Below are 25,407 nucleotides of genomic sequence, written 5' to 3'. Positions count from 1 at the left end.
AACTAGCCATTTTGCAAAATTTCTTGGGCTCTTCAGTGCTGTTACAGGTTTTCCACGGAAACCACTGAGATCACACAGAATGAACAAGACAAAATCCTAAGACTGATGAGAGATAAGTAAATTGGTGCAGTTGTTAAAATGTCCAGCCTAAACATGAACCAAAGCTGGACACTGAAGACATGTCTGCTCAGGCTAATCAGGGGAAGAAATTATTTGATTCTTCTCTGGAGAGGAATGTAAATAAGATCACCTACTGACACCTAATTTCTGTAGCTGTATACAGAGTGTGTTGTACTTTTGGACTTTAAAAACTGTTCTTCTAGAAACTTACAAAAAACAACATTAAGTGCAAATAAACATGACAGACCTCTGTGACCTATTCTGCCCATTTTGGCTAAATGGTCTCAGGATCTTTAACTCAGTAATTTATACATGGATGATTGAAACATCGTGACTTTAGTACTGCTTTCCTCTTACCAGTTTCCTCTTTTCTCTGACCCTTACCTTTCTGCACCAAGTATGGTTTGGACTGATGAGCAACCCTTAATACTTTTCTAACACAGCAAAATTAAAAATTAAGCAATTCTGCAAGGTGGCACAATGCTGTCAACAATCCCAAAAGTGGTACAGGTGTCCACCATACAGCAAAGGGAGAGCTGGTGTCTGAATGTGCACCAGCACTGAGCAGCACTTTCAGACACTCACAGTTACCCAGACCAGCTTGCAGAAATGGCAAGAAGTGAATGTGCATCCAAACACAAGAATGGTCACACCAGTCAGACCAAAAGCCCTCCAGCGTGGGATGAGTTTGATTCTTCACGTAAAATACCACAGAGACCAGGAACTCACTTTTTGTAATATCAAATGGATACAAGTGCTACTTGTGCCACCAACAGACTCATCTGTATTCTCTGAATTCAGACAAAATAAACCCAGGAATGAATTGTAGTTTACAAACAGCAGAATTGCTTTTCAGTATTTGGACTGAGCAATGTGTAATTAAACAACTAATGCAAGAATCAATGAACTTGAACCATGCTGTGTTTCAAGCTTCTTGTGCTGTTTCCACATGACAGTCTGCCTGCATCATCTGTTGTATCTAAAATGCAACCAGTGTACCTGGGGCTACAGCTATGAGTTTATTCAAAAGTAACATCTCAGCCAGCCAGAGGCTTATGATCCTGAACTCACTTGCATTCAAGCAAATATCTTATTGACCTAGATCTGCCTTAATATGGATGAAAGCTAAAACATGAAGTGTAGGAAAGTAAAACTTCCCTGGTTTTTTTCAGAGAGGGCTCTGTTCACAGCTCTGTCTCTTTTCCAGTAGTCTGAAGTAGAAAATCCTCTTTAAAGAAAGAGAGTTTCCTAATAATTGCCAATGTAACGTGTTCTTTAAATTGCAAGAAAACAGGGGGAAAAAAGATTTAAAAATCAATTTCCAATATCAGCTCACAGGATAGGCATATCCAAAAGTAGGAATGTGTTACACTGTGAGCATTAATAAATTAATATTCTACTAAGGATGTATTTCTTTACAGTTGAATTAAGAGCAGTCAGGTTTGGAATTACAGTTGGAGTTATTATATTATTATACTTGCTGAGAACAGAATTTTTGTTTTATGTATCTGCAGGATAAACATGTATAGGTTTTATGGAATTCCAATAAAGTATGACACAGGATATCTCTGGGCTACACTTAATATTAATAAATATAAACACAACCCCCCAATGGTATATTTAATGCATATTTTCACAAATAAATTATTTCTTCAAGGAATCTTATGAACAAAACATAAAGCACAGTATCCCAAGCATACACTGAGCAGTGCATCCAGTTTTTCAAGTGTGGTGAAGTGACAGCAATGCTTTTAAATCTCTGTCTTCAACCTGTCAAGATCTATAATTATTAAGAGTCATTGTTCACCTACTATGTGTGAAGATGACTGGGTACTGTGAAAATTATGACATATTCTGTTTGCATGCATATGTAATCTGCAAAACAATGATTTTAAACTCTCAATTTGCAGAATACATGCCACGTTGTTGAGAAGCTCTTTCACAATATACCTGCATCAAGCGTGATGGGAAGACAAATTATAATCCAAGGGGAAATGGTCAATGACCTGCTGTGCCGCTTAAGACACCCCCAAACCTATGGGGCCAGATGAGATCCACCCAAGGGGACCGAGTAAACTGACGCAAGCGCTCACTGAGGCATATTCCATCATCTACCAGCAGTCCTGGATAACTGGAGGGGTCCCAGTTGACTGGAGGTCACCAAACATGACATCCATCAGCCCAGAAGGGCTGGAGGGAGGATCTGGAGAACTACAGCCCTGTCAACCTGACCTCAGTGCTGGGGCAGGTCATGGAACAGATCATCTTGAGTGACATCACACAGCACCTGCAGGACAACCAGGGGATCAGGCCCAGCCGACATGGATTCATGAAAGGTGGGTCCTGCTTGATCAACTTGATCTTTTTCTATGAGCAGGGGACCCACTTAGCGGATGAGGGAAAGGCTGTGGGTGTGTCTATATGGACCTTACTAAAGCCTTTGACACCACTTCCCACAGCATTCTCCTGGAGAAACTGGCTGCTCATGGCTTGGACAGGTGGACTCTTCACTGGGTAAAATAGGTCAGATGTCCAGGCCCAGAGAGTGGTGGTGAATGGAGTGAAATCCAGCTGGTGGCTGGTCACCAGTGGTGTCCCCCAGGGCTCAGTACTGGGGCCAGTCCTGTTTAATATCTTTATCAATGATGTGGACAGAGTGCATCCTCTGTCAGTTTGCAGATGACACCAAGGTGGGTAGGAGTGTTGATCTACTGGAGGGCAGGAAGGCTTTGCAGAGGGATCTGGACAGGCTGGATTGATGGGCCGAGGCCAATTATATGAGGTTCAACAAGGCCAAGAGCCACGTCCTGCCCTTGAGTGACAACAACCCCAGGCAGTGCTCCAGGCTGGAGGAAGGGTCTGGAAAGATGCCCAGAGGAAAAGGACCTTGAATGTTTTTTGTCCCCCTCAGGAGAAGAAAGACACTGAAGTGCTGGAGAGAGTCCAAAGAAGGTCAGTGGAGCTGGTGAAGGGAATGGAACACAAGCCTTATGAGGAGCAGCTGAGGGAGCTGGGGTTGTTTAGATGGAATAAAAGAAGGTTCTGGGGGGACCTTATTGCTCTCTACAACTACCTGAAAGGAAACCTGAAAGCCTCCATGAGTATAAAAAGAATATACAAGACTTGGCCCACCAAGACTGACTACTTAAATCACAGTAGTGCAGTGAAAAATCAGCAAAGTCCAAATGACCTTACAAAACCTGTTAACTCCTTACCTGTTTTATTAAAAAACAAAAACAAAAACAAAAACAAAACCAAGCAACCAAAACCAACCAACCAAAGAACAAAACCTGAAATCTTGAGCAAGTACAAATGGGCAAATAAAGCCTCATTTAATACCATCTCTGAAAAACTGTCACTGCCCACACCATGATTCCACAACTGAATGAATACATACAAAGTTAAATGTTATAATGAAATAATCAGATTAAAACTCACCATAATGTGAATATTTACATCAAAAGAACCCCACAAAAGCCTGCAGCAGAAATTTTTAGCAGTGTCAGCAGGATGCTATTTCTGTGAAGTCCCAATAAAACATCTCTATGTGCAGCAGGTCATGGCAGAAAACAGTGAGAAGGAACTGAAGGCTGGGACAGAATTCAGCAGCTCCTGACAGCCACATCTGCTTACAATATACCAAGTGTCAAGGCCAACAGGGTAGCAAACTGATTTGAAAAAAACAGTTGCAACAGGAGGCTCAGCAGGAAATCAAAGAGGAAAATAATAGCAAAAAACCACCCATACACTCTTAGGGTACACATGGCTTGGATTTAAAACTGGGAGGGGGGCAATACTGGTCATGACCTCCTCAGCAAACACCTTTAAATGTTACACTCTACTAGACCCACTAAAAGAGGTTTTGGATGGAAAAGTGTTAAGATGAGGTACGAATTTCCACTCTGCCTGATTTAATTAGTTAGCAGAAAGTAAGATCTTCCTTTCCAGCACAGCATCTTAGCCATCAGACTGACAGGTATGCAGAGTTAAGCCTCTTCCAGCAAGGCTCACAGAAGGACTCTGCTCTGAGTGGAATCCAAGTGTCCCCAAGAGAGGTAGAGAGTGAAATTATTATCATGCTCCTGGGAGTGTTAGATCATCTTGATGCAAATTCTTTACCCAAATCAGAGTAAGGATCTGAAAACGTGCTACCTTCCAGGTAAATCTCCTAACACAGATATAATATACAGTAGTCTCACTCCAGTTCTTCATGAGACTACCCGACCTCAAATAGACATCAAACTCAGGACAGAATAAAGAATTCAGAAAACTGAGCAGAAACAAACATACAGGAAAAGCTGAGAGATCCTTAGAGTAAGATGGTCCTTCCTTGACATGCTGCTCTCTGAAGCTCCCAATTTTTGATACAGGGGACTGTGACCACATTCGTCCCTGGGAGGCAAGATACTTGGATACAAAAAGCTGTACCACCGAGCCTCTTTTCTGATGAAAACATATCTCAACCAAGGCCTGATTGGGGTCAATCACGTGATTCATTGTTAAGGCCTTTTGTAGGACTGACAAGCAGCCAACAGACAGTAAATTACCTGAAGATGAGATGCTCTTTTTGAAAACAAGTACAAGTAATGATACTAAAAAATTTAACTAGCAGTCCTTTTATCATTTAATTTTGAAACATAATCAATGCAAATCACTCCTAACACTCATTAAAACCTAAACAAAACCCTGGTATAATTACATGAAAATCAGACAGTAAATCTGTCTGTTAACCAGAAAATCAGGCACTTCAGTTCTCTGCAGAATGCAATGCAACAGGACAACCCCCCGAAAGGATTTCTAAATGAACAAATGGGAGTACAAATCAGTAAAATTCAAAAGGCTGAAAGTAGGTCAGAATTAACTGAAGTGACTGACAATACAGGCTGCAAACTGGCAACAACTACTAGCAGATAGTAACTCCAAATACACCTGTAATAGTTCCCAACAAAGAAGAAAAGCTGATCTCCAGATACAGCTGTAATTTAAACTTTGAAGCTTTGTTCAATTTCACGCTTACCTGACTATAAATTGCCAAAAATGCATCCATTTCTATATTTTCCAGGAGATTTTCAAGCACCACGCAATTCCATTGCTCATCTCTCAAGCTGAAGTGAAAGACAGAATTAACATTGAAATCTCCCCAGGCGCAATGACTGTATTATAGGAAACAATATCTGAAAGCCATCCATTCGGGAAGCGTATCTCTCTGTCAGCCAAGCTGTGTGAGCAGCATAACTCATAAAATATGCCAACTTCTACCCTCTTCTTCCGCGAACCACCAAGCAAACATCAGAGCAGAATCTAAGGCTATGCTCTGGTACACAATTCAAATCTGGAATTGCTCCTCTTTAAGTTTCATCACCACACTTTATGGCAAGTTGTGGAACTTTTGTTGCTGAAATATAATATTAAACAGTTAACTTCCTCACTACTGATTTTTTTGTTTCTAGACCAAATCATGATGCCACCATATACAAACCTGTACATCTACAAAAGTAACTTGTTTCTTCCCATAAGTTTTCAGGTAAAAACTAATTGCAGTTTCTTGGAATGTTTCACTGATAGGTTACTGGCTTGTGGGTAGTACCGCAGAGATTTATCTGCTCTTCTAGTGACTCTTTACTTCTGCAACAGGAAAATTCTTAATGTACACTGAGCAGAGCTTCAGCCTTTTCAGAATTAAAACAGACTTAGTACTATCATAGCCATTTTTACTATATCAATTGTTTCATGGAAAACACTCTTTTCTAATGTAAGGAGCCCTTTGAGGATCTTACGTGAAGCTTGAAACGTGATAGGCTTTTAATACTGTACAATACACATGGAAATGTCATTTCTACCTCCTGTAACCCTAACGAATGTAATACAATAGGCTGCAGTTTTGCACATTATCATCCATTCTTGTTAGGCAACTTTCCCAACAAGACAGATATTTCTATATATCTCCATTTTATTTGTCACTGATATCTTTACTTAAAAACTGGACAGGGAAAAGTGAAATTGAGCATGTTGCTGAAGAGGAGTTTATATATCCCATCAAAAATAATTGTGTGACAAGGAATTCAGTCTACAGTGTGACAATGGAGACAGAAATTCAATTTAAATTGTCTCAGCTACCCCCTCTGACCCCAGCAGATCAGGTTTCTCAGAAGTCCCTATCTATCTCCTTGGGAGACAAAGCAACTGGATTAAAATTCTTTACCTCCTTGCTGCTAAGGAGTATCATTATTTTTCCACTATGCCTGTAAAGAAATGGTGATTGCCATGCAACACAGCACAATCTATATGTTACTAAGTTATTATTAATTCATGTTTCTTATTTCAATATTCCCAAGACTCCTCAGTTATGCTCTGAGCCACAGCACAAGGCAGCAGTGTTCAAACATAGATATACAGGCTCTCCCCAGTTCTCCCTAGCAGAACATTTAGCCTGTTGTTTCTTTATAATATGTTATGGTCTATAAGGACTGCAGCAACACAGTAAAACCTGAGACCAAAGAACTTACCTTTGCTGGTACAGATTTATAAATTGCCTACACTTATTCATGGCCTGTCTTAGCAAAACTGTCACGTGTCTTTCCGCATTTGTTTCCACAGCTTCACTTGAAAGTCCCAAACCATCCAGAATCCACCTCTGCCTACTGATTAGATGCTGTTGTGCTGAGTCCTTATGTAACATCTCATACTCCAGCTTCCTGTCGAGTTCTTCAATCTCCTAGAGGTTGAAAAGGCATGATGATAAGAAGTTATAATTTAACTTAAAAGAACAAATTTCATTTGAAGTGAAGAAAAAAAGATGATGGTATCAGACTTTCTGATATTACTTTATTCATTTCTCATTCTACCCAGCCAGTTGCAGTCATTACACTTTCCAATTCACTGAAGAGCTTCAGTAAACATGACTGGCACATTATGAATATCAGAACAATGATGAAAAATACGACTCATTTTTCATGGTGTTAAAAGTCAATGTTCTCTGAAACCTTCTGCTGTAGAGGACATCTAGAAAGTACAGTACCATCATGGCTGAGATCCAAACTAGGGAATGGCACCATTAGAATATGTAAACTGCACAAAACCACTGAAACAGCTTGAAAAATTCAGACTGACTAGTTTTAGTTATACCGAACTAACAGCTAATATCAAAGACATTTGAAGTTAAAAGACAGTAATTCACATTTAGTGTGCTAAGGTGAGGATTAAAATACAGTGCTCTGAAAATGAAAGGGTTAAAATAGACTGGACTGGATCCCTCCTGCTAAGGATCTCTCTCTGGTCGAAGAGTCAAACCAGACATTCAAAGGAAGGATTCATATCCCTGTTTTCCAATGTCACTGTTGTCTCAAGCTTTACGTCACTTACTATCTCAGTGCCCCACTTCCTAACCTGTACCTTGGAGAAAATTGCTGAATCTGTTCCTCTGCTTCATCAGCTGTATTCACACTACAGATTCATTGGAGCACCCCATCTCTAATTAAGTGTCTGCTCCCAGGATTTGACACTGGTGCTTAAACCCACTCTCCTAACACCAATCCTGAGTTTTCTATAAGGGGATGAAGCCAATTCACATATAGTCAGGTATGTTTGTTGCACTGATTGGCAAAAACTATCACTGATGTCATCACCATTCAGGAATCCTGTGTAAACTGATATATTTGTTCTAAAGCAACAGGTGATTAAATTTGCCAGTTAGTGCGACCAAGGAGCTGGGCAATAACACAGCAAGAGAGAGAGGTTTCATCACCAGGAAACAGTCCCTCTAAACCAAGCCTAACAAGGACTGTAAACAATTGCCTAAAATACCATCATTCCCTCCACACCCCTGAAAAAAAAAAATAGGGCTTAGCTCAGTTCTTGTCCATTGGATAAAGAATCCAGCATTAGCTACTCTAGGTCTCTCTTCTGACCCTCCTTCAATCCTTTTTCTTCCCCTGTTCAAGGACAGAGAAGCTAAAAGCAACATCTCTGAACAGTCCCCTCACACTTACCGCATAAAAGGCAAAAATACTCCATCTACGTACAACTTTCAGTGCTTCCTACAGATTTAATACAAATTTAAGCAAAACTGGAGGCATATAAGCATTCTGACTGCCACTCTATGGCATACTCCGTGGAGATGTCCACATTAAAATTTAACCAGGAATTTTCACAGCAATAGCTGTCTAATGATGCCCTCTAGCAAAGAGGTTTTTCTTCTCAAAACCCATTTTGTTTGTTCTACTCCAATGCTCTCCCAAGCCTCACTTGGATGGTTTCAAATAGCAGATGTAGAAAAAAAAGTCCTTATGAATACAGAGCACTGAAGTATTAAAAAAGGATTAGAAAATTGGCACATATCAAGCATGTAATAAATATGGTGAAGGAAAGAAGTCCTTCCAAAGTTTCCACTATTTAAACTGCATGAGTGTGCTTGGATGGAGATAGACAGGTAGAAAGCTGTATATATAATCTCTAAAAACTTGATGATTGAAGCATATAATGTGGTTATGGGTTTTATGTATGGACAGCACTTTAACATGAACAATTTTGTAATGCAGTCACAACAATCTACTGTACCAGTCACGACTCACCATCACTTCTCAACTGTCTTCCTTGCAATCAATAAAACATTAATTAGACATCAAAATACTACTCCTTCTGACTGTACGCAATTATAATAAAAATAAATAATAATAATCCACAATCTTCCCTGGCTCTAAGACTTTCCTTCTCTTTATGTCTTTTACTGAACAGATGAAAATGCACATCATCACAGAAATTAAAGACTGGGCCACTAAAAGTGCAAACCAGCAGTTAAATCAAAATCAAAATAAGATACTGTAATAGTTGTTTTTTCCTAATGGGATCTTTTTTCTTTTAACAACTACATTACTTACAGGATTATGAGCTTCTAAAATCTGAATACATTCCAATTTTGACAGGGTTTTTGATGTGCTCAGTTGTTCAAAGAGCATAGCTTGCACATTTATGATAGCAGTATAAAGCTCCAGCATTTTGGATTTTTTAACAGTCTTTTGAAAGGCTAAAGAAGCAATATACTCTCCAAGTTTATTTTCCAGATCGCACAGGTGATGCTCTTTTTCAAGCTGCAACTCATTCTTAATCTAAAAAAATACCAAAACAAAAAGATAGAAAGATTAACAGAAAATCTTACATGCACACTTATGATTTTACTACTCTGTAATTAACAAACAGAATTAAAGTAGCAAAGAAATCAATGTTATAATGTTTGAAGAGGTGCTTTTAACATTCAATTCCAAGCTATTATTGTGATCAACTAAAAAAAAATACAGTAAAGGTCAAATACTGTAAAGAGATCAGGCTTTGTTTTTGGATAGTAAAAATTTTAATATTAAATACTAAACCAAAACAGTGGGTCTATATAATTTTTATTATAATAAAAGGCAAAACTAAAAATACAAATAAACCTATGCTTACCTATGCTATTGATTTAATAGGAGGAAAAAATCCTTCCTATGAACTTCTAGAAAGACTCTATTTAGTTCCAAATTGGCATATGTCAGTTAACACTGACCAGTGATATCCGACTTAACTACTCTTTGAGCAAATAACCAAAAATGCCCTTATATAAAACAAAGTTAAACCGTAAATCAAAAGAGTACTGGTAATGTATTTCAAAACAGATTAAAACTGGATTGATTCAACAACAAACAGGATTAAAGTGATTTAAGTCAGTACCTATGTTGCTGCCACATATCTAATGGGACATCCACAGAAACTACTTAAGCCCAGCACATGCAAGCAGACAACCAAATGCAGTGTGATCAATCAACTCTCCACACTATACCACTGACACTGACAGCCAAGGATACTGCACTGACATATTTCAGTGGGACAATGCGGATAGGAGCCAGCTTCCATCTGAGCTTGCCACTCTAAGCTCTCTTCACAGTCAAAGAAAAAGAAAAGGTACTTCTCAGTAGGTTTTGTATTGTAAAAATAAAACACAGGTTTCCACTGATGTGTCAGGTGGATGTTTAGGTTAGACACTGATGGCTACATTGCATATCTAACACTTAGGTATCAGACAGTAAACAATTACCAGTTTGGTTTTATTCCCTCTCTCTGTATTACTCACATGGGTCCAAAAGCTGGATTGTAAGAGAGAGAAAACACAAAAAGAGAAAACACATGCAGCCATTAGAGCTCCAACTCTACTGCTTGGATTGATACTAACTGCTGCTCTACACGCTGGATCTACAAGAAAGCAAAGCACAGAAAGAGCCCATCTGCACACTGCTGGATATCAGAGCCCACGGTTTGTCATCACTCCACTTCTAAATTCTCTCTTGGTCCTGACAAATCTAATCCAATAGGTTTCACAGCATACAAAAAAAACCAAAACCAACCACAACCATTCTAAGAAATCAGCATTTTCAGAAGTTTCCAGTATTATATATTTTAACAGCAACATTCAAGTGCCTACTGCCTATTACAGAATTAAGAACCAAGCCATGAAAGGAGGTATGTCAAAACCTTTTGAAGTTTTGGTCAAGTTTACTATCGCTGTGGACCCTGAGAGCTGATACTCACATTAGCACTCTATGGAAAAGCATTTATCCCATCAAGTTTGCCCTCTCTCTTTAAAGAACAGGCAGAGATGAACATTGCTGTTTAACTGAGATACCTACATGGTTAGCACCTTAGCATGGTAGGCATCCCATGGTACAGCTTTGTACATGCAGTCTTAATCCTTCCCTTTTTACCAGTCTACAAAATAAAGACCAACAGTAAATGCCTTGCAGGTGTGAACTATAACACAGAAAGGTCAACAGTAGTAGTCTTTAGACACTGTATTACTTCCCATTGGCACAAGACCTGATTTTGCCCCTCAGAACATCCTTGCACAAATAGAAATTATAAGTACTAAAGACATTAAAAACCTTACTGGCTTCCTATTCATGTTAATCACAATTATATATTATTGACTCTATTTACAGAATCATAGAATCAGCCAGGTTGGAAAGGACCTCTGAGATCATCAAGTCCAACCCTTGATCCCCTACCACTGTAGTTACTAGATGATTAGCTTTAAAGGAGACTTTAAGGATAATTCCATCAAGTTTTTAGATACCAAAGTTGATAAATATGTAACATGATGCCTATGAATTTTCTCTGGAAATTTTATTGATAAGAGACCTGCTAAGAGTGACTGTGTATCGTACAAATTCTATTATCCAGTAGATAAAGGTAAATTTAAGACGTGATTTGGAACCAAATAGGCTTGTGATATTCTCCTGCTCATATGATATTCTCTGACGTCTAGACTGCATCATCTGGAACATCCTTGAATGCAAGAGATAGAGGGTACCTTCAGGAAATATTTCCTACTAATTTGAATTAGGTCAATTACAAATCAAGAGTAAGCAATCATCCTACAGATACAAACTACAGGCAAGATTCATTTTCTTGATACTTTTAACAAATCTCCATTTTTCTGTCTGTCTGTGTGTGTGTCTCTCAACGCTACTGTTAACCTAACAAATCAATCTGGAATAATGCAGGTGTGTGACACTAAATAATAAGTAAGCATATGGGTTACAAATAAACATACGGGATATTTGAGTTAGAGGGAGAAGTGAACTCAAGAAATCATACTGGCATTAAGGTAACCAAGATGCTAAAACCTAAGCTGTTATTTTGGAACACAGGAGGCAGATATTTACACTGAAAAGCAAAAGAGATGGTCAAAATTGGGAGTTTACAAAAAAAAAACCACCTGAGCTGCCTTCCAGTATATGTTAAAAAAAGCAGATGACATTTACCTTAGGATGGATCCAGAAATACCTATTGCCTATTTTCATGTTTTCATTTTTACTAAGAAAAGGATCAATAATAATAATAATAGTTTTATACATGTATCTCTACATCCTTTGCGAGAAACCTATTAAAGTGAACTTGAAGTTTTTTGTTTTCTGTAGAGTACTTTGTACTGAAAAGCAAGTAACTTTAGCATCTCCCATTTAAGCTCACAGCCCAGTAGTTCACAGGTATTCAAAGGGGTACACTGTACTACAGCAGCACCAATTGGAAATCAAAAACAAAAAAGTTCCACAGAACATCCTACAAGTCACAACTTTGAAACAGATTGCACAAGACAGCAAATGCCACCCTAACTCAGGTTTTTAGTGAGTTCATTTGTTGGTTTGTTTTGGTTTATCTTGTCAAAGCAAATTTATTTTTAAAATTCAAAGTGTTACTTCAAGATATTCTGATGAGCCCGTGACATAAGACTAAGACCTAGAAGCACAGCTATTCCACACCTCAGTGCCAAGGCACATCTTTAAAAGAAAAATAATAATAATTGAAAAAAATACCTTTCTTCAAAAGCCTGTGCACAAGACTAATTTCTCAAGTAAGACTCAAACTATTGTTCTGAAAGGTATGCTGAAATAACTTATACTACTGATCACTGTGACACAAGATAATGTTACTAAAACAATTAGCAATTTTCAGAGCTATATTGTCCAACTGTCCAATTTTAAAGTCTCAGTATGAAATTTCCACTGACTTGCCCTCACTCCTCATTTCAGTGGTGAAAAATGTTGCACTATTAGGTGATTCTTAAAGAGAGGATGGAATGGAAGCGGGTCCTTAACAGTTAAACAGACATGTAACAAATACCAGGCAAGGAATTTATATTCAACTCAGCCAGCCACTTAATACTTCACTACCAACAGCTGTTGTCAAGTAAAGTGTTGAGGAAGATGCATTGCTACAGCAGGAATCACTTTAAGGAGCAATATACATTTGAAATGAACAAGGCTGGACAACTAATGCCACAAGTCACCTTTCAAAACTTGGACGACACTGAGTTTTGAGTTTATTTAAAAGCTGGAAAATGATGGATGAAAATAATTAAAATTTTTGCTGCAAGAGACTAATAATTTATATTATGATTTGCATTTCAATAGCATCTATACAAGAAATGGGAAGAAAATAATCAAACAGGCTTTCCTGATTAGGAATAAGTAGGTCCATTTTCGAAAGGACTAATGTTTTAGAGTATATGTTATGTTCCCTATTCAATGCACTAGAACAACTTCTTAACTAACAGAAATTATTACAACACTACTAGCATGACTGAGTCATGACAACATGCATACACTGAGGAATCAACCTTTTCTTACAGCTTTTATTTACGTCTAAGGTACTGCCTGCCAGCGTACACACAATTTTACAATATCTCAAGAAAAGAGAAAACAAATGCTTGAGGTATGACTTGTTTTATACACCACAAAATTATTAAGTAATATCTGAAGGCTGCCTTTGTGGTTTAGAAACTGGATGTGCTATAAACATTTAAAAATATAGAGTAAAAAAATGACACAGTAATGTTTTGGCAGGTGTGTGCACACAACTGAATTTAGTTTGCTCCTTTCTTCACAGGAGGCTCAGTTTCAGACACAAGGATTTTAAATGATTTATACGTATATGAAATCTGGAGATAGATGAATGAGTAACGAATACATGAATGAATAAATGAGTTATCACCTTTAGTGTAAGTTTGAACTCATTAAAATGAATAATGATGGAAATGCAGTTTGACAACTCAAGTTCACTTAGGAGGAGACACAAGAATGTATATTTTAATTGCAGCTGAATTCAAAGGCAGAAGCGATGCCACTGATGACAGAAACACTTACACTTTTACCAAATAACAGAGAGTGTATAGGGTATGTTCAGTATATTCCACGAATCCTAAGATTTATAGTCCAAACTGCAAAAATAGATAGTATTTGCATATTACTAAGTATGAAGCCTTACATCAAGTATGTCCAAAATACAAGGGATGGAACACCTCTCCTATGAAGACAGGCTGAGAGAGTTGAGGTTGTTCAGCCTAGAGAAGAGAAGGCTCCGAGGACACCTTACTGCAACCTTTCAATACTTCAGGGGGAAAGATGGGGATAAAATTTTTAGTGGGATCTATTGCAATAGTAATTGTTTTACACCGAAAGAGGGTAGACTTAGACTAAAGATAAGGAAGAAATATTTTACAATAGTTAGAAACATTCTACAAGAGTTTACGTATGTATTAATAGGTATAGTAAATTAATATTAATTAAATTAATATTAAATATTTTACAACGAAAGAAAGAAATATTTTACAATATTTTACAATGAAGGTGACAAAACACTGGCACATGTTTGTCCAGGGAGATAGTAGATGCCCCATCCCTGGAAACGTTCAAGGTCAGGCTGGACAGGGCTCTGAGCAAGCTGGTCTAGTGGAAGATGTCTCTGGTAATTGCAGGGGGGCTGGACTAGATAGCCTTTGAAAGTCCCTTCCAACTCAAATTATTCTATGATTCTATAGGAATGATGTTCAGCATTATCATTTAGCATCTATTCAACATTATATAGTAAATTAACTGCTCTTAAACAAACAAAATGCTGCATTACTCAACTGGTAGTACTATCTACCCCTCAGCCACAGAAGTTTCTTTCTGTCTCTTGTCAGCTCTTAAATCACAGCTCTGAAAACAGAAACACATTTGTGAAATCCAAAGGTTGCAAGTAGACCTGAATTCAGTGTGACACAGAAGGTAATTTCAGTAGAAACTGGATCAAATATTGATTACAAACTAAATTAGAAACTAATAGTCACTGGCCAGATTTGAAGCTTTGTATTATACCAAACACAAGACTGTAAAATACTGTTTGACTCTTTACTAGTTGATATATTATTAGTGTCAAACTACCTTGGTTATGACAAATCCTCTCCTGTAGGTCTGAATATTTGCTCCTGATTCCAAATTGGCAATGCTGTAAATACACTATGATTAGTCCACTGTTTGAAAGCACTGACCTCTAAATTCCTTATTTAGCTCAGCCTAATTACTAACTAGTGTTGCCTCAGTCCTAAATATTACAAATAAAAAAAAAAAAAATCTGAATATCTACTTGATTACCTGCAACCCCAAAGACATTTCTCACACAAGTATTATCAATTGGGGGTTTTTTTCAGCTCAGCAGCGAAAATAGGCTAAAGAATGTCAGCATTTTGGCCCCTGTGTTTCTTCTGAGATAGGTAACTGCTGTTTCAGAAAGGAACAGCTACTTCCTCAACCACAAGACAGCTCAAAACATCTATGAAATACAGAAGAAGCAGGCAGTCTGCTTTTGAAGATTTTCACAGTGAGGTCAATGATAATCCAAGATTGGGCTTCAAACTTCTTGCCATGGCCTCCCAGCTCACTGTCTCCTGTCTATATTGTTCTTCTCTGTCATCCTATTTTACCATATTACAAGACACATTCTGCTGCTGTTTTCATAAGCATTAGCTGGGAACCATTTCAGAGCCATCCTGCAGAGAGACAGAATCCATTACACTGTGTGAAGTCTGCAGCAGTGACGGTGAAGAAACACAGCAGAGCTGTATTGGTCCATCATCCTTCTTCCCCGCCTTGAACTGGCCGTGCAACTTCAGGTGGGCAGTTTTGAGTGAGATAATAAAAGTGTTCATATTAAAGTAAAATGTAGAAGTGTAAGACTCTAAATGAGGAATAAGGTAACAGATTGCAACAGACAAAAGAAAGAAACTCTACTTCTGTGATCAACCTAAGGTTTACTGAAATACTTGTGTGCTCTAATGATAATGGGTGAACTAATGGTTTTCTTTAATGATAGTTTAGCTTCCTTATTGGTAAAAGCACAGAGGATTTGGCTTTTCATAACTAACGTGCAGCAACACAATTAGAACAATAACACGTGCCAGATGGTGCATATAAAACTGAAACAACGAGGCTTAGAGAAGCTAACTTTCCAATTTTAAAACAAGGTTCTAATAAAAATGCAACATAACATTCACACCAAAGAAGTATTTAGTACTTTTTTTAACATAAGAGTTTAGCCCATTATCTGTTGCACTTTCAAGTAACGGTACCTAAAAACCCCTAAATTTTGGAGATCAGGGTATTAGGTATTGAAGTAAAAAAAAAGTTTAAATGCCTCCACTAAAGAATTAGGACATTCTTGGACCACAGTTATTAAACTACCAAAGAATGCTAGAACACACTTGCCCACTTGTTGCAATCTTGCTCAAATACCTGCTTTCACTTTGAAAGACTGGGTGCTGGACTAGCTAAATATTTGCTTTTATCCTTTGCAACCAGTACTAACAATGTGTTGCTCTCAAATAAAAGTGAAATTATTTCTGAATTAACATGTTGACCCAGTATTTTTCACTTCTCAGGATATAGGTATGAAAAGCATAGGAAAGATGTATATAAACAGATTTTTGTTCAAATTGTTAGTCAAATCAATATTGCAATCACTTGTGAAGCTATTTTTTATATACCAATTTTAACTACTAATGACATCTCTTGTCCTCACAGCTGTGCACCACCTATGTCTAACACAGTTATCATTGCAATGTCCCTCTGATATACAAAACTAGTATTACCCACACTTTAGACGTGGGAAAGAGAAGGAGAGAAAGGTTAAATAACACAAATAAAACCCCATGGAACATCTGCTGTCAGAGAAGGAAAAAGCCTCCAAAAATCCCATTTCAGCATCAGCCCCACTCATTTTTTAAGGATTAATTTCAGACTGGGGCTGTGAGTCTTTATAAGGTACCCACTGGATTCAAGACTTCCTTCCAATTAGCTCTGTACAAATAAATTCAGCCCCTACCCAAAAAGTTTTTGGATCTAAGAATCCAGTTCTGGGTTTTCAGTAGCATTAGCAGACGTCCAAGAACTCAGTGTTGTGCAGCTAAAGTATGCAGTGAAGTACTGCCCATGTTTTGAAAGCCTTACTAAGAAAACCATGGGATCCAGGGGAGTCTTGGAATCCTGCATACACCAAGCCCCAGAACCATTGTGAGAAAATGGGGTGAGACACGACATCAGTTCTGTAACTAAGATGTAAAAATTAAAACAAAGCAAAAACTATTAAACTTGAAATACATCTTGATAAATGTAGGCAAAAGTAGGGAGATGCATCATGCCACTAGACCTTATGCCTTTTTTTATCTAGTTCTTATTCACACTGATAGAAAACTTTCATTCTTTAATTACTAAAGATCTACGTTTTGACTTCAGTCCAGAAAAGTTTTGTACTTACCTTATTCAAATTTTCATCTTTCACCAAGTCTTCAAAAATTAAAATTTTGGCCTGTAAGGATTTCTTCAGAATATCTAACTTATTTCTATTCCTGGATCCTGCTTTTCCCATTTTAGAATGCTGCTGTAAGAAGATAAGCACAAAATGCTTTATTTGTAAGAGATATATGAGGATGCTAACATTAAGATTATGACTTGCTATTATTGGCACATCCACCAATTAATGCAACACTTGACAAAGATGACTTTCAAAGTATTTCTGAAAGAAGGTGCTGCCTATTCATTCAGAAGACTCCTTTTGGACATTCAGACAACGTCGTGATTTTTTTAAAATTTCTTTCAAGTAGAATTATATATTCATCCTTTCCATGAAAACTGGTAGCATATGAATTTGATTTTAAAAAAGCTTTAGCAGTGATAATAAGAGAAGATTTTGACAGATATGTTGTCTTCCCAGCACAGTTAAAAATGAACAAAGAATATTAATTTAAGAACTACATTGTTTTCAACACAGTCTATGAATCACAAATGAACCGTGATAATATTAAGAGGCACTGTTCCATGTAATCAAATTATTCTTGACCTTTATGTTTCTTTACAAGAATACCAACTAAGTATATGTACTCTTGGGGAAACGATAACATCTGTTCAACTATAAGGCTTTGCAAAGTCATTTCCCTTCTTTAGCACTTCAGAAATCATTAAGGTTTTGAACTAGGCTAATTCCTAGTATAATTAACACAAAGTAGTTTACATGTTTAGAAAACATAACTGAATCAAAAGAAAGCAAGGGCAAGTCTTCCTTTTTAAGATGATATCTGATACAATTCATACAGGAAACATTTTCTTTACCCCTACTTTATAAGAACTGAAAATCACTTATGATTCCACAGCTTTTACATTTTACTAAAGGAACTAAACATCCCTCAGAGAATTCTTTTAAAAAGTGCTAGATTTGATAGGCAGACAGACTCCTTGTTGGGAATGTTTCTCTAATTTTGAGTGAGTATGCCTCATCTTTTACACATCTAGATGTGGAAAAAACCAAACCCACTGTATACGCTCAACTCTTTTGGAAAGAAGAAACAGAAATCATGCCTAAATTCCTGCCAAGAAAGACAAGCTAATTCAGGAACATTACCTTCCTAAACAGGCAAGACAACGTAGAACACTGCCTTTCAGAAACTCCTAAAATCTTTCCTTGATTTCGTGCCAAATTTAGTAAGGTGTAGAGGATGCCACTGAAATATCAGTCTGGGCTGTCAAGAACCCAGTTGTCTCTAATACGCAAAGTCAGGCTTAGCACCACTCAAATCTTTGGCATTTCAGTGCACTCTCCTCAGAGACACTGTCCCTTCTGGCCACCCAACTGCCTCTTTGTAACTATGCCTTCTTCTTGAGAAAGCTGAAGGACACAAAAGCAACAGAAATACACAGATGTATGTGAAAAAACCTGTATTTATCCAACTCCTGCCCAAACAGTTCTCTTGGAGTTCCACTGATCCACGCAGACAGGGAAATTGTGCACTGCTGTCACACCTATGAAGTTATGGACCCATATCTACAGCCAATGCCGATAACCCACAGGTACACCCATGAACCCCTTGCACATCCCCACAATGATCCCACATCATTCCCACCTGTTTATTGGTCATTGCTAAATTCTGATCGACTTTCAGCATTTCTGTGTCCCTCTGTTCCATCTCAAAAGTCTGAAGCAAGGTTCTTGCTCTTATCTTGGGCCAAGCCAAGCTGCTGTCCACCTGAGAGAAGCAGCAGTGCAACTCTTGCCTCATTCTAAGCAATTCCTCCTCCGATAGTGAGAGGGGTAAACTTAGGAGCTGCCTGTTAAAAAAAAAACAAGAGCCATCTGCTGTTCAGTGATACAGGCAATATTGCAAAAAACGTAAGAGACACGCACACAAATACTTTACATGGCAGAGATCATCCTTTTTTTGTCTATTTCACATATCGGTTAGTGATTCCACGCATAGCACTGAGCTGCTCAGCATGTTCAAACTATCCTTGGGGATACTTTAAATTCTGCATACAGAACTTCCTTGACTGTAAAACTTCATTTTCAAGGGAAAACAGTTTTTGAATATTTAAACAATAAGTTAGTATTTTTAGCACATTTCTTATGCACAGAATCCTTCCACCACTTCAGACAATATAATCCCAGAACTTTGGCTGAAATAAAGACAAAAGCTTCCCATAAAGTCTCCCTGTGCTGTTTCCCAGCACTTAGCAGTCACAGCTACAAGAGGAGGGAAAAAAAATAAAATAAAAAAGTCTCTATCATAAACACATATGTCATCCCTCCCATCACCAAGTCACAAGGGTTCTAGCTGTTACTTGTAAAAAGGCTCTTTGCAGTCTGAACAACACAGAAGATATTTTAGCAGCAACTTGATTGACTCAAAGTTTCCATTTTGTAGAAGGAAGGTTTCTCAACAAGGAACTCTGGGGAACTCATCATCAGGTCAAGCTGAAGTTGACTTAAAAATAAGGCATGCTTAGTTGTGACTAATCTTAGACTACATTCATCTTCTTACCTTGTGAGAAAATATTTCCTTAAGAATATTTCATAAAAAATAGCATTTTTTTTTGTTTGGAAACTTTCTCTATTTCAAAAAAAATAATTGTTTGTATTTAAAGCATGAACAGCATGTTTTTTAGGAAGTAGTTTTCAATGAAAAATATACTGTATGTTTCATTAGTACTGATCCTTTTATTCAATATATCACAGGCTTGTACTACCTCATCATTTCACTAAAATATCTGAGTTTAGGAATCCTTATTTCTGTCTACTGATTTAGCAGAGTACAGTTAAATCCTTACTGCGTGAAGCTTTTCCCTTCAAAAAATTACTTACTTTAAGACAAGATTACTCCAAACAACTATCTACAGTGTACTTAATAATTTCTCATGCTGTCTTAGACTCATGGAAGAAAATCTATGCTATAAATTCATATACACAGATACATAGACAGAGATATAAAATAAAATACAGCAAATACATTTTTTCATGTCTATATTTAAAAAGGACTTGAAGCATTAATGATCTTCATAAATATTTTTGGACTAACTCATTGTCTCTTTCATAAGCAACAAAAATGAAAAGCTATCATCAAAACAATTCTTTGTGAAAACTAGATAGCAGATGAGAACATAAACATGAGTGCTGGCATCAAAAACCCATCATTGACAGACAACAGATTGAACAAAGACAGTGACAGATTTAAGGAGCTTTTGATAGGACAGTTGTTGATGCAATTTTTGTATATATTTTCTAGTATTTTACTGAAAAAACCCAAACAGCTTACTGTTGCTTCAAATAAAGATAGAAGCTAAAAAATACAACAGGCCCACTGCAGGTTGGAACACAATTACCATGGAATTCTATGTTAGAAATAGGAAAGTCTTTCTGGGTTATACAATCTACTTCCCTACTCCTGCAGGCCTGCTCTCAGCAATATGGACAAGAGATATTAAGACAAGATAAAAAATACATATAAATGACTTATAGGGAAGTATTTAAAATGCAGAAAGAAATACAAAGCCCTTGAAATTAGAACCAAAACAAGACAAAAAGGGATTTTTTTTCTTTAACAAAGCAAATGTAAATGGCAAAGTTTCTTCTTACATACTTGTGATATGATTTTCGTTGTGTGGCAGGAAAACTTATAAAGATGGTGTCTGGGCAAAATTGGCCAGAAAAATCTATTTTGTTTTAAACAAGAGGTATGAAGGAGAAATCTTTACTAGTTCCTTTCTTTTTCCTTTTTTTTTCCCCTTCCCTGTTCAATCTTATGCCTGGTATGTTTTCTTCAGGGGCACACAGCCTATTATACGTTTTCCTGTTCCATTTGCTTCCCCTAAAGCTGCAATTTTATTTTTTCATGTTCCCGTGTCTCTGTCAATGTCTGTTATTAAATAGACACTGTATAGGAAATGCAGTACTGTAAATACACAGGCAATATAACAACTAGTCATAAATGTACTTGAAAGCTAAGAATAAATGTTGACAAGCAGCACCAGTCTCTCAGGCACCTCACTGCCCAGTTTGAGAGGCATGACCCCTCTCAAGCCATAGCCACTGTCTCTCCCTGCGCGAGGTCTTCCAACGGTGGCAAGGCCTTCCCACCTCCCCAGGGTCACATTGTAGCAGGTAGCAATAGCTCATAACACTTCCTGGGGCCAGAAAACCACTCTGCAACACTGCCCGTGCCTCTCTGGCTCAGGGCTTGGTGCCAGGGACGCTCAGCCAGCAGGCCAGAGCAGCCCGGATCAATGCGTGGAGCCCATGGGCTGGGGAGGTAGGCTGCTGCACTGTGTACTTAGGGAATATGTGGAAATAGTATGGCGAAGCTTAAAATGAGGCCAATGAGTAAGGCCTGACTTGTGGCTAGAAGGAATATATTGACATTTCCAAAGTATGGGACCTCTGAGAACAGACTGAGGATAATAACGAAAGATGTGCAACTGAAACCTCACAAGGAATGAACAGAAGTATAAAACTTTCACTCCCCGTTTTTAGTTTCAAAACTGCTGTTTTCTGGGATTTCCACTACAGTGCTTACCCACTGGGCCTGCAAGGGCTGAGTGCCTGGAAAAAAATATAATCAATTCCCAAGCGCCTGACAGAGAACTGATCATTAGGAATGATCACTCGACAGATGTGAAAACTCCTGGTTCTCTTCTATTCGCAATAGCAACTAAGAAAAGAGTGTAGAGAGATACTTGCATGAATACTGATTGTTCCCAGCTCCTTAATTTTTTTTGTTCCAAAATGCCTGTTTCCAATTCTTGGCTTAGCTTCTGCCTGGTGAACTGAAGCAGCTCTTCAGCAGCCATGCTCTTGTCATGTTCTTCCCTTTCAAGCTGTTCATGTTTAACAGCCATCTCTTTTTTATGCTCCTCAACAGCTTCTAGCAGGAACAACTTCGGCACATTGAGTTTGACCAATTCTTGCACAAACACTCCACACTGAACACGTTTAAACTCTTCAATGGCTTTTTCTGTTAGGCTAAATAGAAGCTCTTTCAGCTCTTCACTGGCCTCATTGTCAAGTTTTTCAATAAGTTCTTCAAATTCAATGGTGTGACCGCTCAGAAGATCTTTCCAGTGTCTCAGGTAGTGAGTGATGTCATTAGTAGTTTTGAAGGGGTCTCCAAATGACAGCTGCTCTTTCTGATGCTCTTTCTGCTGATTGATTTACCAAAGGGGGAAACAAGAGAACAGAAGGTACGTCTCAAATTCTAATTTAATTATGAATTTCACAGCAACACAAAATTTCACACTTTTGCTTTTCCTTGTTCTCGAAACTCCTTTTCACTGTCCAGAGACTTACTCAGCCTTCAACATGATAGCTTTGTGTGCATCTAGCAGGCGTGTGATAATTCAGATCATTGTTAGATACCAGGGCCAACACAGGCCTGTGATAATATGGACTGTTGCTAGATAGAAGGGCTAACGACTATACAAATGCATGATCGTGTGGCTTGATATAATCTCAGCTAGACAAACTTCAGTTATATGGCAGCATTCCAGAAGTCAATCTGGATCAAATAGCAAGGAAGGAAAAGAACTTCAAAAAAAAAAAAGAGGAAAAAAAAGTTTGGTTTTTTTTATTTTCTCCATTTGCAACATGTAACAATTTCACTGGAAAGCTAAGCCAAAGCAATCTACTCTGAGAACAAATACAACAAATGACATCTCTATCATCATACCTCCTGTCTCGGCTCACACTGATTTCTGTTAAAGAACATAAAACACTGAAACACATATCCTACAAAAGGTAAAATCAATCTCACCTTATTTTGATCATCTAAAAAAATTATCACTTAATCCAACTTAGTTTTTCTATATCTTTTAAGCAGAGAAAGATAACTCTGGATAACTTTGAAATATACTTTTGGACAACAACTCCCTTTTTCAACAGCTTCAAGTCATCTTACATTATGAATTTACATTAAGATTTTTAGATGGCTGAGGTGACGTGACATGAGTCCTACGACAGGCAACCACAGGCAGAGCATCTTTTAAAATAGCTGTGTTTTGTAGCTGAATTTTAACTGTCCTGTAGAAGTCATTCAGGTCACACATAGCCAGGAAACACACAGAAAATAGTGACTGTCATGTGAGTCATCTCCCTAACCAACTCCAGAACCTCAGCTGGCTTTTGGCTCTCTGCACATTACAGACAGATTACACTAGGCAGAGGGGCTTCAGAAGTTTCTCCAGATAAGCTGAAGATAAGTTACTTTCCTGCAGGTTTTTCTAAAAGAACAGCTAGTCGTTACTGCATAATTAATACAGTACATGGTGGTACACAGCTACAACAAATGGACACTTATTTTTAATCATGTTTCTGGCAGTGCTGACCCTTAAGAACTACATTTTATTTTTAAATTAATTCAATTTTTAATTCATGATAAGCCCTATGAAAAAAAATACACTGAAAACAATTACCTTTTGCAGCATTTCCCGCCTTCGCTTGGTAATGAGTTTCTGCCGAAGCTTTTGCTTTTCTTGTTTTAAATCGTGATCAAATTTCTGTTTAACAAAATTAATTTCAGTCTCAACTCGGTCCAGCAGCATTCCCAAATGACTTTCAGGTAGATGACCTGCTCTGTAATAACAGTGTTTGAAGCCTGTTATCCCAAATTCTTAAGAGCAAAAGGATATCTGAGGCAATTAGTACCATAATAAAGCTCAACAAAGGAGACACAGAGAATGATCTTTGTTTCTTTAGCAGTGACACCTGTGACGTTCAAACAAGCAAGTGGATAACAGAAGGACAATCTCAGAGATGAGTGTAGAACTGAGGCAGTTTGTGAAGACAGAATGAAAGGTGTATGAAGAAGAAACAGGAAGAAGGAAGGAAGGGAAGGCAAGTGCAAAATCAATTACATATCAATTAGCAATATGATATTCAAATGAGATATTTTAAACTTTATATATTATTCATACGTAAATTGTTCATTTAATGCCTGAATGCATTTAATGCATTCATTTAATGCAACTTTAGATGCCTTCTATAACTCCTTCTGCTCATTAAAAACAATTTTCTCTTTAACGTAAGTCATCAAGTAAAAAAAATAAATTGTAAAAGTATCCACAAAAATATTACTTTCATATGTCCTAATATATTTATATCAGAAAAATTATAAAAATTCCAAAATAATAGCAAAATATAATAATCTGAAAGAGCAAATTGTCAATATTAGGCCTGCAGTGGTTTCAAATGGAAGTTCAAGGCTATGGTCTACCTCCAGTTCCTACAGTACTTAAAGAGAAAACATGATCCCAATGATGCCTCCAACAGTTAGAAAAATCTCCCTCTCCACAAACTCAAACTGAATTTCAGAACTTATCTGCTATTATTTTTACACTAGGAATTCCTCAAATCTTTCTTATTCAACAGAAAAAATAAAAGAACATCTTAATTCAGACCAGGCTGTTGGACATTTGTAAGTTATAATTTCTATACTGGGCTTCCAAAATGTGGTATTGAAAGGGTAAACATGGAAGTTTGAGTTGAAAGCACCAATTCCTGACCCGAAGTTGGATGTTACCCAAATACCTTCTAGTTTACTTATCCAATCCCCATTTTTCCAAAGACATGAACATTACACACAGAGCTAGGATTCAGAGCTTTCAAGGTTCCATTCCAGTGTGATACCTGAACCAATGCATAAGTTAAAGCAGCACCTAAATGTGTACAGTAAGCGAGCCCCTCTCCAGAAAGGACAGTCTCATTTTGGTTTATTAGGATTTATTAATACTGTGACAACTAAATTCCACCTAAAATCCTCAAAATAAAAGCTAAAATAAAGCGCAGAAGATTAATGTATTGGCTTTTTTGCAGCCACTGCACTGTAACCATGGTGGCCAGATTCCACAATTCACACCTCTCCGTCTACTGCTCAAGCATCTACAACTATTTCAGAAAGCCACAAAACATCATCCCCTATATAATGTATGCAGTGGATAGAAACTCAGATAAACTTTATCACACAGTTATGTCAACCAGAGAGAGCCTCCTTTTGCAAAGCTTTTCTAAAGTCTATCTACTGCATTTCTTTAATCTTCACCAAAGAGGATTAAAATACCTCTCAGTACCTCGAGAGGAATCCACCGTGCATCATTCTTGGCCAAGTAATTTTTGTCTTGAAACTAATCAATGTTA

General features: G+C 37.6%; 1 protein-coding gene across 7 annotated transcripts in view; it reads right to left on the bottom strand.

Annotated features, from left to right (window-relative positions):
• EVC2 (EvC ciliary complex subunit 2) overlaps positions 1–25,407 on the bottom strand; it is a 73,764-nt gene that overhangs the window by 4,653 nt on the left and 43,704 nt on the right. For 5 of the 7 annotated variants that reach the window (XM_032685427.1, XM_032685424.1, XM_032685428.1 and 2 more), the window contains 7 exons: positions 23,688–23,847; positions 21,961–22,421; positions 18,854–19,058; positions 17,215–17,337; positions 8,997–9,224; positions 6,627–6,835; positions 5,138–5,225 (listed from right to left, as the gene is read on the bottom strand). In XM_032685427.1, the coding sequence (XP_032541318.1) occupies positions 5,138–5,225; positions 6,627–6,835; positions 8,997–9,224; positions 17,215–17,337; positions 18,854–19,058; positions 21,961–22,421; positions 23,688–23,847 (1,474 nt within the window). The remainder of the gene's footprint in view (positions 1–5,137; positions 5,226–6,626; positions 6,836–8,996; positions 9,225–17,214; positions 17,338–18,853; positions 19,059–21,960; positions 22,422–23,687; positions 23,848–25,407) is intronic. The other 2 variants (XM_032685426.1, XM_032685425.1) reach the window with 2 other exon arrangements.

This window comes from Chiroxiphia lanceolata, chromosome 4 (genome assembly GCF_009829145.1).
Source record: "Chiroxiphia lanceolata isolate bChiLan1 chromosome 4, bChiLan1.pri, whole genome shotgun sequence".
NCBI lineage: Eukaryota > Metazoa > Chordata > Aves > Passeriformes > Pipridae > Chiroxiphia > Chiroxiphia lanceolata.
Note: the sequence above shows the minus strand (reverse complement) of the source record. Positions and strands in the feature narration are given on the sequence as shown.